This window comes from Pelobates fuscus, chromosome 5 (genome assembly GCF_036172605.1).
Source record: "Pelobates fuscus isolate aPelFus1 chromosome 5, aPelFus1.pri, whole genome shotgun sequence".
Classification (NCBI taxonomy): Eukaryota; Metazoa; Chordata; class Amphibia; order Anura; family Pelobatidae; genus Pelobates; species Pelobates fuscus.
Genome location: NC_086321.1, coordinates 29,371,554 through 29,385,317, shown reverse-complemented (window position 1 = coordinate 29,385,317; position 13,764 = coordinate 29,371,554). Strand labels below are relative to the sequence as shown.

The 13,764-nt window shown below is 36.8% G+C and overlaps 1 protein-coding gene across 1 annotated transcript in view; it reads left to right on the top strand.

Annotated features, from left to right (window-relative positions):
- The window catches only part of SLF1 (SMC5-SMC6 complex localization factor 1), a 109,944-nt gene that overhangs the window by 74,278 nt on the left and 21,902 nt on the right, over positions 1-13,764 (top strand). The window contains exons 8-15 of the mRNA XM_063453690.1: positions 1,907-2,062; positions 5,051-5,217; positions 6,406-6,549; positions 8,324-8,483; positions 8,721-8,868; positions 9,435-9,580; positions 10,947-11,119; positions 13,631-13,737. Of these exons, the coding sequence (XP_063309760.1) occupies positions 1,907-2,062; positions 5,051-5,217; positions 6,406-6,549; positions 8,324-8,483; positions 8,721-8,868; positions 9,435-9,580; positions 10,947-11,119; positions 13,631-13,737 (1,201 nt within the window). The remainder of the gene's footprint in view (positions 1-1,906; positions 2,063-5,050; positions 5,218-6,405; positions 6,550-8,323; positions 8,484-8,720; positions 8,869-9,434; positions 9,581-10,946; positions 11,120-13,630; positions 13,738-13,764) is intronic.

Sequence of the window (13,764 nt, the reverse complement as noted above, 5' to 3'; positions counted from 1 at the left end):
CAGGCCTTAAGTGGGAAGTGTTATTGCCATTGTCCACCTCCCCACCCCCCAAAGGGTGAGTACCATTTAAAAATATAGAAAGGTAGTGGACAATTCTACCCCCACCTATGGGCTATGGTTAGGGGGATATTAAAACAAAGAGCTGGTGGAAATGCAATTGTCCCTCCTAGTCCCTTCTCCACCCATGGATTTCAAATATGGTGGTATTAATGCCACAATTGGGATGTTGACGTGCCGTTATCCACACCCATCAAAAGACTTGGATTGGGAAAAAAATTAAGAAGAAGAAAAACTATGCCACAATTTTATTTTTTTTTAAATAGTCCCTCCAATTAAATGTTGCAAGGGATCCATGCCAATTGAGATTTCAAGACGTTAAAAGCCTTTATAAAGGCCTTTGAAGTGTCAGTCAGAGCCCTCTCACTTGCAAGTCTTATCTCTTGAGACTTGCATGGGAATATTCCCACCTCTCTTGTGCTGGTCATAAAATAGGCTGTTTAAATTTTTCTTACTTCTTTTTTTTTAATTTTTTTTTTACAGCTTTATGTAGCGGCTGGCAAGCACGTGCTGACTAGGCGCCACAGAACATAACTTTCACACCACAAGAGTTTTTTCCATTAATGCTAGCACTGCCAGTGTGCAAATAGAGTTATGGAAGTCAGAGGACCCGCCTAATTCCGAAAATTTTAATGAATCACAATTCGTTTGAAACCGAATGTACAAGTCTAATAATTTTTTTTCTAATTTAAGTAAAGAAAAAAAACACCAAAACACTACTTTATGTTGAACACTGAATATTTCTTACCTGTTTTTTTTCTCTTAGCATGGTTAAACAATGAAAAGGAAACTTTCACTTCTGTGGAATTACACCTTTTGAATAAAAAAATGAAAGATTTAGAAAATTGGTTTCATTTCTTTTTTGCTGTTTATGCTTATCCTGGCTGCCAGGTGCAAAGGACAGAGCTTATAAAAATGTTTGACGGGGACTAAGATGGAGATTCACAGTTGCAGGATAGAGAGATGTGAACCTCTACATTGGAAGGGGAGCTATCATTTTTCTAATGTACACCATTGAGTAAAAATTAAAAGGAGTGAAAATCTCCTAAAACTTAAAACGTAGCCCATGACAAGTTCAGACAAGGATAATCCAGGACAAGTATTGCAAACGAAGAGGAGAAATAGAAGCATTGTTTAATGCTTTCTCTATGCTGAATGTCAGATGCAAAGGATATGATAGCCATGATTGACTGTGAGTTAAGATTGAGGCATCCAGTTGAAGATTTCTACATTAATTTTCTTTTTCACACCTTACATACATATGTGTTTAATATAGTGATTAGTAAACATAATGTCAAAAATCTTATAAAGTGACATATCCCATTTAATTTATATATTTATAACTCACAAATACACCTTTTTAAGACTATAGGAAATTAGTAAACCTAACATTTAAAGGAACTTTACAAACACATGAACCCCGCTCTCTCCCCCACCCCTAAAATTCTAAAAGTGCAGGACTTGTAATTCTTAAAGTTCTAAAAGTGCAGGACTTGTAATATAATATTATGAATTGCTGTTGAAATACTTCTCTGCTCAGTGGAGCTAGCGGAAGCTGCAGGTGTGCTTGAGTACAGCAGGCCTCTGATTGGTCAGTTCGCTGGCACAGACTATGGGAAGAAGGGGAGGGCTTCCAATAGCTGCAGATACTAGATCAGTAGCTATTGCAATCACATTTTTCATGTAATCCCCATGGAAAATAAGGTACATGCATGTTTTTTTTGGGGTGCATCTACTAAATTGTTCCTCTAATATTCTGAGAAGTCATAGTCTACATCGATTTAAAAAAACCTCACGTCTCACAAAACATTTTCATTGTTTTGATCAAATTGGCTTTCTTTTTTTTTAGATAAATAACCCTGAGATTGGGAGGGTGAGTTTCAGCAGAATTGAAGTGCTTCTGGAAGAGCATGTGTTCAGTGAAGCCTTGATAGAACTTGATCGTCTCTTTCCCTATGTTCCGCCTTTAAAGTTACTTCAGTCCCTTCTCAAGCACCTTTTGCAGGTAAACAATTTGTACTTTTTAAGGAGAGGGTATTTGTTTTTATGCTTTTAAAAATGTATTGATTTTACGATCCAGTCACATATACTTTTTGTCTATATTGTACTTGCATTGCCAGCTTATGTTTATATTCTTTTAATTGGAGATCATTCACTATACATTGAGCAGTGAAGAATTGACAACCAACTTAGGGCAAAACTAAAAATCTCCAAGGCTCAGTTGGAAATGTCTTCTTACTGGCATATTGGTTGTCAAGTCACCAAAACACAATACTTGACATATAATGTGGTGTTAAATGTTATGTACAACTAATGCACTAATTTACTGCCTTTACTTTAAAAAATCTAGGAAGTATGTATTTTATTTAAAAAAGTATTACAAAAAAAATATATATTCAAGAATTATGCGATATGGACTATATATGTTTTATATACATATACAGTTGCATGAAAAGTATGTGAACCCTTTGGAATGATATGGATTTCTGCACAAATTCTGATCATCATCTAAGTCACAACAATAGACAATCAGAGTCTGCTTAAACTAATAACACACAAGGAATGAAATGTTGCCATGTTTTTATTGAACACACCATGTAAACATTCACAGTGCAGGTGGAAAAAGTATGTGAACCCTTGGATTTAATAACTGGTTCAACCTCCTTTGGCAGCAATAACTTCAACCAAACATTTCCTGTAGTTGCAGATCAGACGTGCACAACGGTCAGGAGTAATTCTTGACCATTCCTCTTTACAGAACTGTTTCAGTTCAGCAACATTCTTGGGATGTTTGGTGTGAATCGCTTTCTTGAGGTCATGCCACAGCATCTCAATCGGGTTGAGGTCAGGACTCTGACTGGGCCACTTCAGAAGGCATGTTTTCTTCTGTTTAAGCCATTCTGTTGTTGATTGTCTTCTATGCTTTGGGTCATTGTCCTGTTGCAACACACATCTTCTGTTGAGCTTCAGCTGGTAGACAGATGGCCTTAAGTTCTCCTGCAAAATGTCTTGATAAACTTGGGAATTAATTTTTCCTTCGATGATAGCAATCCCTCCAGGCCCTGACGCAGCAAAGCAGTCCCAAACCATGATGCCCCCACCACCATACTTCACAGTTGGGATGAGGTTTTGATGTTGGTGTGCTGTGCCTTTTTTCACCACACATAGTGTTGTGTGTTTCTTCCAAACAACTCAACTTTGGTTTCATCTGTCCACAGAATTTTTTTCCCAGTACTGCTGTGGAAGATCCAGGTGCTCTTGAGCAAACTGTAAACGTGCAGCAATGTTTTGTTTGGACAGCAGTGGCTTCCTCTGTGGTATCCTCCCATGAAATCCATTCTTGTTTAGTGTTTTACGTATTGTAGATTCGCTAACAGGGATGTTAGCATTTGCCAGTGACTTTTTAAGTCTTTAGCTGACTCTCTAGGATTCTTCTTCACCTCATTGAGCAGTCTGCGCTGTGCTCTTGCAGTCATCTTTACAGGACGGCCACTCCTAGGGAGAGTAGCAGCAGTGCTGAACTTTCTCCATTTATAGACAATTTGTCTTACCGTGGCTTTTGGATATACTTTTATAACCCTTTCCAGCTTTATGCAAGTCAACAATTCTTAATTGTAGGTCTTCTGAGAGCTCTTTGGTGCGAGGCATCATTCACATCAGGCAATGCTTCTTGTGAAAAGCAAACCCAGAACTGGTGTGTGTTTTTTATAGGGCAGGGCAGCTGTAACCAACACCTCCAATCTCATCTCATTGATTGGACTCCAGTTGGCTGACATTTCACTCCAATTAGCTCTTGGAGATCTCATTAGGCTAGGGGTTCACATACTTTTTCCACCTGCACTGTGAATGTTTACATGGTGTGTTCAATAAAAACATGGCAACATTTTATTCTTTGTGTGTTATTAGTTTAAGCAGACTGTGATTGTCTATTGTTGTGACTTAGATGATGATCAGATCACATTTTATGACCAATTTGTGCAGAAATCCATATCATTCCAAAGGGTTCACATACTTTTTCTTGCAACTGTATGTATGTATGTATATAAAACACATGTTTTATAATATCTTGGATGGGAATTAAAGGGTTATTCCAACCACCATGATCCCTTCAGTTATTTGAAGTAGTTATGGTAGTCTGTATGTGCAGTGTTTGTGCTTGAAACACTTTACATACAGAGTTATTGCTAATTGTGTGATGGGGCTAGTTGCACCCCCAGCACACGTGATATGAGCAGCAAAAAAATATGGGGATTCAGTTCTACCATATGTCCATATTTTGTTAAGCCCACCACTACACAGTACCCCAATATCGGGGTGGGGGCTACACTAATTCCAACGTGGGAGGCAAATGATATAGTGCTGGTGCTAAATAAGCTAAAGTAATCTGTTGTAAGAATATTGTGAATATATATATATATATATATATATATATATATATATATATATACACACATATATATATATATATTTCAAAATGCTCTTAGAACATATTATTTAAATACACTTTATCTTATTTAGCACTAGCACTATTTAATTTGTCTCCCACATTGGAATAAGTGTAGGATATTGTAATGTGATGTAGGTGTGGTCTTAATACGATATGGCCATGTGGTGCAACTGAATCCTCATATTTGTTTGCTAAGATAGGCGATTTGAAATAGTCTCATAAAATGTTAAAATGTATTTTTATGTGTGGGCTGTTCCTTAATCTGTATTAAGTAACCCTTTAAATAATACAGCCTATGAGATTGTTTCTCCCTTACTGCATTAGGAGGGAGTGCAGCGTTCTTCCCAGGCCGAATTAGTATGCGCCTGTGGGGTATAGCCTATAATTGCATTTTGATAAAATTCCTCAACTCTGCTATGTTTCAGCTTGACCATCTTGTTTTGGCCACATTCTGAATGTATATGCTTCTTGCATATCTTGCACCTTTTATATTGAGGACTTCTAAAACGTTTTCTTTTATCTGTCATTATTTCCTCTTGATTCTAGGGGAATGTAGACAGCAACTGTTTTGGTGCATTATATGACATTTTTTGCAACTTACTGGTTTTCCACCCACCATGGGAGTCCGCACGTATGTTACAATACTACCTGGATTTATTTCAGTGTCCGATATGTAAGCGAGGATCATGGCCATTTATAGAAGTGCTGATCAGGTATGTATAATTATAGGATATAGTTAAGTAGAGGTTACAGTATGAGTGCACATTTACAGATAAGGCTTTCTCTTTGTACTATTACATTTGGATGCAAAGCTATGTGTGTCTGCCTGCAGCATGCCAAAAATTCCACCAGAGTGTAAAACAAAAAGGTTTGTATGTAGACACGATGCCCGTACAGTAACTACAGTGGGCCACGTGAAGTAAGTTGTATTTCTGACAGTTAAAGCCCAGTGCGAGTAGAGGGAAAGATAAATGGGATATGGTGAGCTAAAGTAAAATTGTTTTGTATTGTATTACAACTTGAAACTAATTTTATGCTATACAAAGGGGTTTGGACGGAAGGGATTAACAATGTAGGAGGTGAGACTGGCAGAATATTACAGTTAAATAAAAATATTTTATTTTATTAATAAATGTCCCAACATCTTTTTGTCTAGATAAGTAGTAACCTATTAGTAGTAATGTGCCAGTAGTTGTGTACGTGTATGTGGATTGTCAGGGGTGTTGTGTTTGTGGGACTGTACGTGGGCTGTTTGTAATATTTGTATGAAGGAGAGGCTTCTTCTGCAGCTCTGTGTATATCTAGCAGTGTGTGTGACCTACCTGCGTGGGGACCGGACTGGCCAGGTACAGGTCAAGGACAGGAGCTGTTATTGCTGCTGAGGACTGCTCTACTCCAGTATTGATTCCCAATCACAAGTGCTGGGAGGAAGAGATCTGAGATCAGGGCTGCAATGTGTAAATTGAGGTTTGTCCCCCACCACCTAGATTCACCGCTCGATTTGCACTAGCAGATATCTGGACTCCCACTGGGAATCCTGGTAGGCCAGAGCCTGTTTGCCTGTGGCAGCCTAGGAGTTCCATGCATGGCACACATGCCATTGGTTGCTGACCCCTGGCCTAGATCATGAACTAAAAGTGTAAAAGTTTTTTCTGGCAATTTTATTTTTAAATCTGTAGTATTTACATATTGCATGGATAGAGCTGCTTGCATTCAACACATTTTCAAAGAAGGGAAGGCTTTTTGTTGCAAAAATAAATACCATTAAGACTTATAGATTTGTGTTATGTATATAATTTATGTTAACTGGGTGATTTTGTTGGGAGGTCAAACAAAAATGTATTCTATAGATGTGTGATTTTTTTTAGAGGGGTATGAAATGCATTTCTTTGTCTTTTTAGGTGTTTTCTTAGTGACAAATTAGCCTTGTGCCATCAACCACTTGGCTTGGAAATGGATTCTCAGAAAAGAAGAGAAATTGCTGTAATACTTCTGAAAGTTCTGGCAAATATTATGTGGGAAGAAGCAAAGTTCCTGAGCACAAAGTGAGAATCTTCCTTAAACATATTAAATAGATCTATATAGCACAAAACACATTTCTGTATACTTTTACTCATGCAAAAAAAAGTTTACCAAATGGAATAAATAACTGATACTCTCAGAGTGAAGAGAATTGTATTATCTGGGCGAGTGGTGTGCAGCTTGTATAGACTAAAGCATTTAATTCAGATTAAAACAAGGTAACATTGAAAGGAAATGGGACTTAAACTTATCTAATTGAAGACAACATTTTAAACGGCTCTGTCACCCCTAAAAATGTCTGAGTTACCTATACTGCACCCCCCAGACCACCGCATGCCAGGTGGTGATATAACCATCAGGGGTCTTTGCAAATTATGCAAATACCCCAGAATTCGCCAGAGCCATTTTAATGGTAACTTTAAACGGTCTTTTAATTTTACGAAAAACAAAACAAAGTAAGATGTTTTGGAAGAAGAAATCATCAGAATCATGGGGGGAGGGGTGTTGGTAAGACATATTTGGCTGCTCTAGCAAGAATTTATGACGAAATAAAAAATATTGATATACAACACTGCTAGGAATCATGTAGGTCAGAAAAGAATATTGGTCTAGGTTATCTTGTACCATTGTATTGGTTTAGGGATGCAATCATTTGCTGCAAGAATGCTTTTGGTTTATTACTATCTGAGCCACAACAATTTTAATTGTAATGCAATTTGTATCTTATTATATCATACTATTATTATTATTATTATTATTATATCACAGAAGAAGGTCCAATGTTTTCCTGTTGAGGTCTCTATATTTGTATTAGTTTATCTGCAGGTCATGGCTCACTTAAACAGAATTTACACACTTCAATGAGCTTGGTCATTTTTTTTTTTTAAACTGCCTCTTATTAATTACAATTCAAAGAGTCCGTGGAATACTAGTGATGGAACTTAAAGGGATACTATAGGCATCAAATCAACTCAAAAGAAAGATTTCATATTTAAAGGGACACTATAGTCACGTGAACAACTTTAGCTTAATGAATCAGTTTTAATGTATAGGTCATGCCCCTGCAGTCTCACTGCTTAATTCTTTGCCGTTTAGGAATTAAATCACTTTTGTTTCTGTTCCATGCAGCTGTAGCCACACCTCCCTTGGCTGTGACTCACACAGCCTGCATCATTTACATTTTTAAATCAGATGTTAACTTACTTTACAAATTGTTATTTCATCCTCTATATGTTCATTGAGTTTTAATCACATGCAGGAGTCTCGCAGGTTTTAGAAAGCTTTTCTCTATTATCAGAGCAGGAGATAAGAAATACTAAATTCAACATACTGTGCAATAAAGGTTTACAAATTATATGTCTTTCTACAAGATGTGTTTAGGATGGCTGTGCAATTTACATGCAGGGAGGGGTTGCATAAACAAAGTTATTGAACTCCTAAGTGGCAGAGAATTGAGTAGTGAAACTGCAGGGGCATGATAGAAAAAAGCTGCTTCATTAAGCTACAGTTAATGAGGTGTCTATTGTATCCCTTTAAAGGGTTAAAATGTTTAGAACTACTGTTAGACGTTAGCTTATTCAGGGTGCAAGCAAGGTTAATTCTCTAGTCATAAACTTTTCCAAATAGTCTTGCTGTGAATGTATATGAAGTTGCTAGTCACAGCATTTTCCTGATCCCAAAACGTAGATGGTGTCTGTGTAGTTCACTATTTTAGACATTAGACATTCAGTCAATAGAAAATATATTTTAGCTGATTAATGATTTTTTTTACTGCTTCTTCTAACTCTTTAATTGCAGGCTTTGTGAGCAGCGAGACATTAAGCCCCGAGCAATGCTGCCATCTTTTAATGTTGGTGTTTTTTGGCCAGAGCTCAGGGCTATGAAGCTTCTAACAAACCAAATCAGTACCTTAACAAATCAGGTTTTACGATTCCACAAAGAAAACCACAGGGGGAGTGTAAGTGAGATTCTTTCATTTATTATTTAGGGTGGAAAGTTTCATTTCATTTTAACATTTTGATTCTTGTTTTGTTGTGTTTAACATTAATACTAAGGCAAATGATATAAACATCTCATGTACATAGTCGTGATGTAGGCTCTCTCCAGAGGAGGAATAGATGTCCATCCAATTTATTGTTCACTTTGGAGTGATATAATATGGTAAAGTATGTAATATTGGTCCTTTTTATTCTAGGTTTTACATGAAGAAGTAGGATACCAGTTGAATGTGATGCTTGGTGCTGCAGTGGAATATTGGATTCTTCTTGGCTTTTATATGGACAAAAATTTAATTTACCAAGTGGCCAATGATCTGGTATTTTACATCTGTGTTCCATGTGAAGGTGACGTTAATTTCCATTTTGCCCAAGGCAATTCCAGTCTTATATCTTTTTACATCACTAATGTAGCCGTTTGTGGAGGAAATTCTACTGTTTTTGGAAGGAATTCATTGACTAAGAGTATCAGCTGATGCCCTCAGCCAGGAAATTCCATCCAGAGTGAAGGAATGCGGAGCAATGAGGAGGGAGTGACAAGAGAGGTGTATGTATGTATGTTCATTTTGTGTGTAATGGGAATGGACTTTCTGTGTATTGGGGAACGTTAATCCTCGCCCACTGTTTAAAGGACCGTGATTGTGCAAATTAATTAATTTTCACACTGAATTCACATTTAAGTCGGTGAAATGGACATGCACAGCATTGCGTCAAGTGCCCCCTTCCGTGTTTGTGGGAGCAGTTGTAGCTGTGTTGTGGATGAATAATTTTCATATGGATTCAGAACTGAACAGACATTTCAAATTAACACATTAAGAAAAAATAAACGTAACCGTTAATTGTACTGTTGAACACTGTTTTGGTATGCAAAGCAACATTAATGTTCCTTTTTTTTCCTTTTTAAATCATTACAGATTTTTCCATGAAAGAAAAAGAAATATTTATCCACTCAATACCATCCCCTTGGCTTCAAATGTTAGTTGCAGAAGTTTTCTTTAAGAACCTTTGTATGGAGAGCAAAATTAACATTTCATCTGAGCCTTTATCTTTAGAGATGCTGGTACGTATTTCGAAGATATTTTTCTAAATTACTGCTACCCAAGTCTGAAAAGTATCCTCGGTGGATAACTTGTTATTTATCTTCAGTCTTCTATCTTCCATGTTTAAAAATAAAACTTCTATTTTTATTTTATTTAGTTGTCAGGGGATTCCTTGTCACCTGGGGGGGGGGGGGGGGACATTTAGGGACCCCACCCACCGCTAATTGGTGGGGGGCGGGGGAGGCAGTAGGCCCCCCCATCCCTTTCTCACTGAAGGTCCCTATGCGCCGCTCATGGGTGGGGACAGGAGGCAGTAGGTCCCCTACTTGTCACTTAGACAAATATGGGTCTTTCAGCTTTTTAGTAGATAGCTCCCTAATATAGTGGGAATTAGAGTGTTATCTACTATGCATTCAAATGGAATTCCGAACTGAACAAAATTTGGTGAATTCGCCTGCGCCCTAGTCTAAATGACAGGACATTCGAATGGTGAATGAAGTAACACGAGAACACGAAGGAGGGGTGAGAATTGTGGGAGAATTTATTTGACCACATAAAATAGAGCGGACATAAGCACCTCCTTTGGACAAAGAAGGTCAAGCGTAGGAAAAGTACATAAGACAAAGTTGTGACAGGAAGACAAGAAGAACAGATTCTGAGAGAGGAAGAGAAGAGCAAATAATAGGAGAAAGGTACGTTCAGTATGACAGTGCCACTTTAAATTTAAAGTGACAGACAAGTGCTTCAAGCTGTCCTGATTGGTACAAAAATATGGTCAGCGTTTTGTGATTTCTCTTTGGAGGTCCTGTAAAATGATTTCATTGTGTTGTATGACACTTATAGACGGCCACATCTCCAAGTGATGCGTTACTAATATACTAAACTTTGTATCTGTTCTCTCAAATAAGCAAAAAAGAAAAAAGGTCTATCTATGTGAGAGCTAGTAATTTACTAAAACGTAACTTTTATTTTATTAAGATAAATAGGTTTAATATATGCACCTTAACATAGATCATGAAAACAAATGTGAATAAATAGAATGTAAAAATAGGGGCACCCCTTACCCAAAAGGGTTCTCACATTACTAGATTTATTTTGATATTTTTTTTTTGTTTTCTTATTTGAATTAACTATTTAGGGGTTACCCCCCATTTTTTATAAATCTCCTAGTACTTATCTTTACTATATTGTTACTGCATTGGCTCCTTTTTTTAATTTTATTTTTGTATTTGTATCTGTTTTCTTCTAATTATATGGACTGTCGATGTCTGTACTAACACAAATGTGTACTTATGGGAAAGTCCCGGGTGTGAGAATGCATTTCCTCTGAGTAATGTATTCATAGGAATTCCACAGACATTGTCTAACACAGCCTCCTGTCCGCAGCTTTTCACATACATCCCAGCTATATGGAGAGTGGGAAGTTGTGACAATGGAAACGTGCAGAAATTCAACGGAAAAAGAAAAATGGGACATGGGCATTGCCTGCAGTCTCAGAGGGCTGCGCTGATGCTAAATGGTGAAAATCAGAACCAAGGCGAAGCAGCGCCTGATCTACCGTAAGTAATAGCTATAACATCACCATTGTAATGCTTTGGGGGACAGCTTGTGACCTGACACATATCTTGAACTTTCGGTGACCTTTGCTGTTGTCGGAATATGGATCTGGCTGTCAGAAAGCCTTTTTGTGTTTAACCTACAGCACACATAAATGTTCTCCACTTATTCACTCCTGAAGGACTTCCTGGACTTATTGTATGGCAGTATCAGATGGACAAATGAATGGAGCACTTTCAGATTGATTTGTTTATTTATTTTTTATTCTTAAAACAAGTTAGATTAGGTATAATAGATAAACACAGCAACTGCTAAAATGATTAACAGCATGAAATTAAAGGTTAATTTAAATAAATGTGCTTAATATCTCTTCTACGGGTTGATTAAATAAAAACATACATTGATCATTAAACTCCACTCTACAAAACCAGCTTTTAATTGTTAAATATGTTTAATGTTTCTTTCTTTTCTTGTCAGTACACATGATGAATTATAGTGGAGTCACATATTGCAATAGGCACCCATCACCAACCACAGATACAAGCTCATTTCTTATCTCTGGCGCTATTTCATACATGTAAAACGTGGAGATTTCTTTATCCCCAGTCATTTTACATGACAGGACATTTAAAACTGTGTATGTTTCCCACAGTACATGATTTTCTTTTTACTCAGAGCCGTACAGTCTGCAGATAACAGAACTCAAATTTAAACTAGACTTGCAAGGTAAAGTGCAAACATAGCATGCATTTTTTATAATAGCAAACACCTTACTTATTCTAGTGAAAACAAGTCTCCCAGCAGTCAAATCTGTGGCTACTGTCAAATAAAAGAGCAGGACTACTGCTGGATATGTAGTTATACAAATTAAGGAAAAAAACAAAAAACTGATTATTTTTTTAGGTGAATTCTCTAAACCGATGTCTTCTGTGTGTTGGTGTGAACATCACAGTTTCTGCCCATCTTTTAGTAACTCTGCAACATCTACTTAAAACGTGTAGTTGAGATAGACAGACAGATGCAGGGCCGGATTTGCATACCTGATAACTTTTTTTTTTTTTTTTAGCAAACAAAAAATAAACCTAATTGTATTTAAAAAAACAAATATATATATATATATATATATATATTTAAATGTTTTAAGTAAAAACTAGTTCCCTCCACATTATCCTTGCGCCCCTTCCTAGACTACTTTTTTTTAAAGGTATTTTTCAACATTTTACAGCCACACAATGGATTTTCATCAGGACTTATGTCTTATCTGTGCAGTCCTGATTCATTGACAGTTAAGCTGGTTTGCCTTCATTTTGCTCACTAAAGTGGTTTCTGTATTTGTAATGTATATATGTAAACGTCATGCATGTGTAATCATGTATATGATGTCTATCCCCACTCTTTATAGCATTGTTTACATATTACAATTGTCACGTTAGAGAGCTCAGGAATCCTCTGTACAATCATGTAATTGGTTCCTGTTTAATATTGTTTTACTACATTCCTTCACTTTTTTTGTTAACCAGGTGCTCGTTTCTATATAGGTAGAATAAAGATGATTCTGTTTTCCTATTTGACAAGTCTTTTATGCAAACTCCAGATGTGTTTTTCAAATGTTTGCATTCTTACTTAATTAAGATTTTCATGACCAGAAGTACAATAGGCCAGTGATTCACCGATAGACAGCATTAAGGTTTTTGAGACGGTGTCATGGCTTACAGGTGTAGGTAAAATATGCCTACAACAAAGGAAGCTCATGATTCTACCATAACCCTTATTAACCCATATAAATGCCGTTTCAACCATGTCTGCAGGTGTGTTTTAATGTGAGTACTAAATGGAAAGGCATTTTTGTGCCATTTCCTCTAATGTATTGCCGTTGCTTCCTCCCAAGGCCATTGTTCAAGGTTTTCCTTAATGGACATGATTTAAATTGTACATCCCTTAATATTTCCATCTTAAGAACACTCTAATGTAAAAAATAAATGTATTAAATGTACATCTTGTCACGGTCATCTCTACTTTGTATGTCAATACTTGATGTTGGGACATAGACGCTGGACATCGGGTAACTGTTAAAAAGTTTTTTTTGGTTTGTTTTTTTTAGCCCATTCCTTGGTATTCCTAAAGCCATAGAACCCATCTAGTGTTTTTTAAAAGCTTAATGTGTTTTGTGGCAGATTTATTTAGTAATAATATAAAGTGCTAGAGTAATGTAGGAGTTAATGTTGGTGTTTATTGATAGTGTGTAGAGGACATGTCCCAGTGCTGCTTGGAATAAGGTTACATTCACAGGTGGCAGCAGTTACCACTCTCACTAATCCCACTCACATTTATGTCTTATTATGCCTGAGATTCGGGCAAGTACTGGAACTGAGATGTTCCAGTACTTGCCCGAATAGTGAAATCAGTTCTGATATTCCAATACTGAGCTGATTTTAGATGGTTTGGGACCTTGCCTTGGTTTCTAATTTTCCAAACCGATTGATAAAAAAAGTATTTTTTGATGTTGTATCTAGGGTCTGCCCAAAGATAAGAAGAACAAGAGAAGCGGGATCCAGTTGCACCAAAGAAAATCTGCCATCTGCAGTGCAAGTTTTACCACATAACTGTCAAAACGCCAAAGGTAACAGCTAAACTAGTAAAACGTACG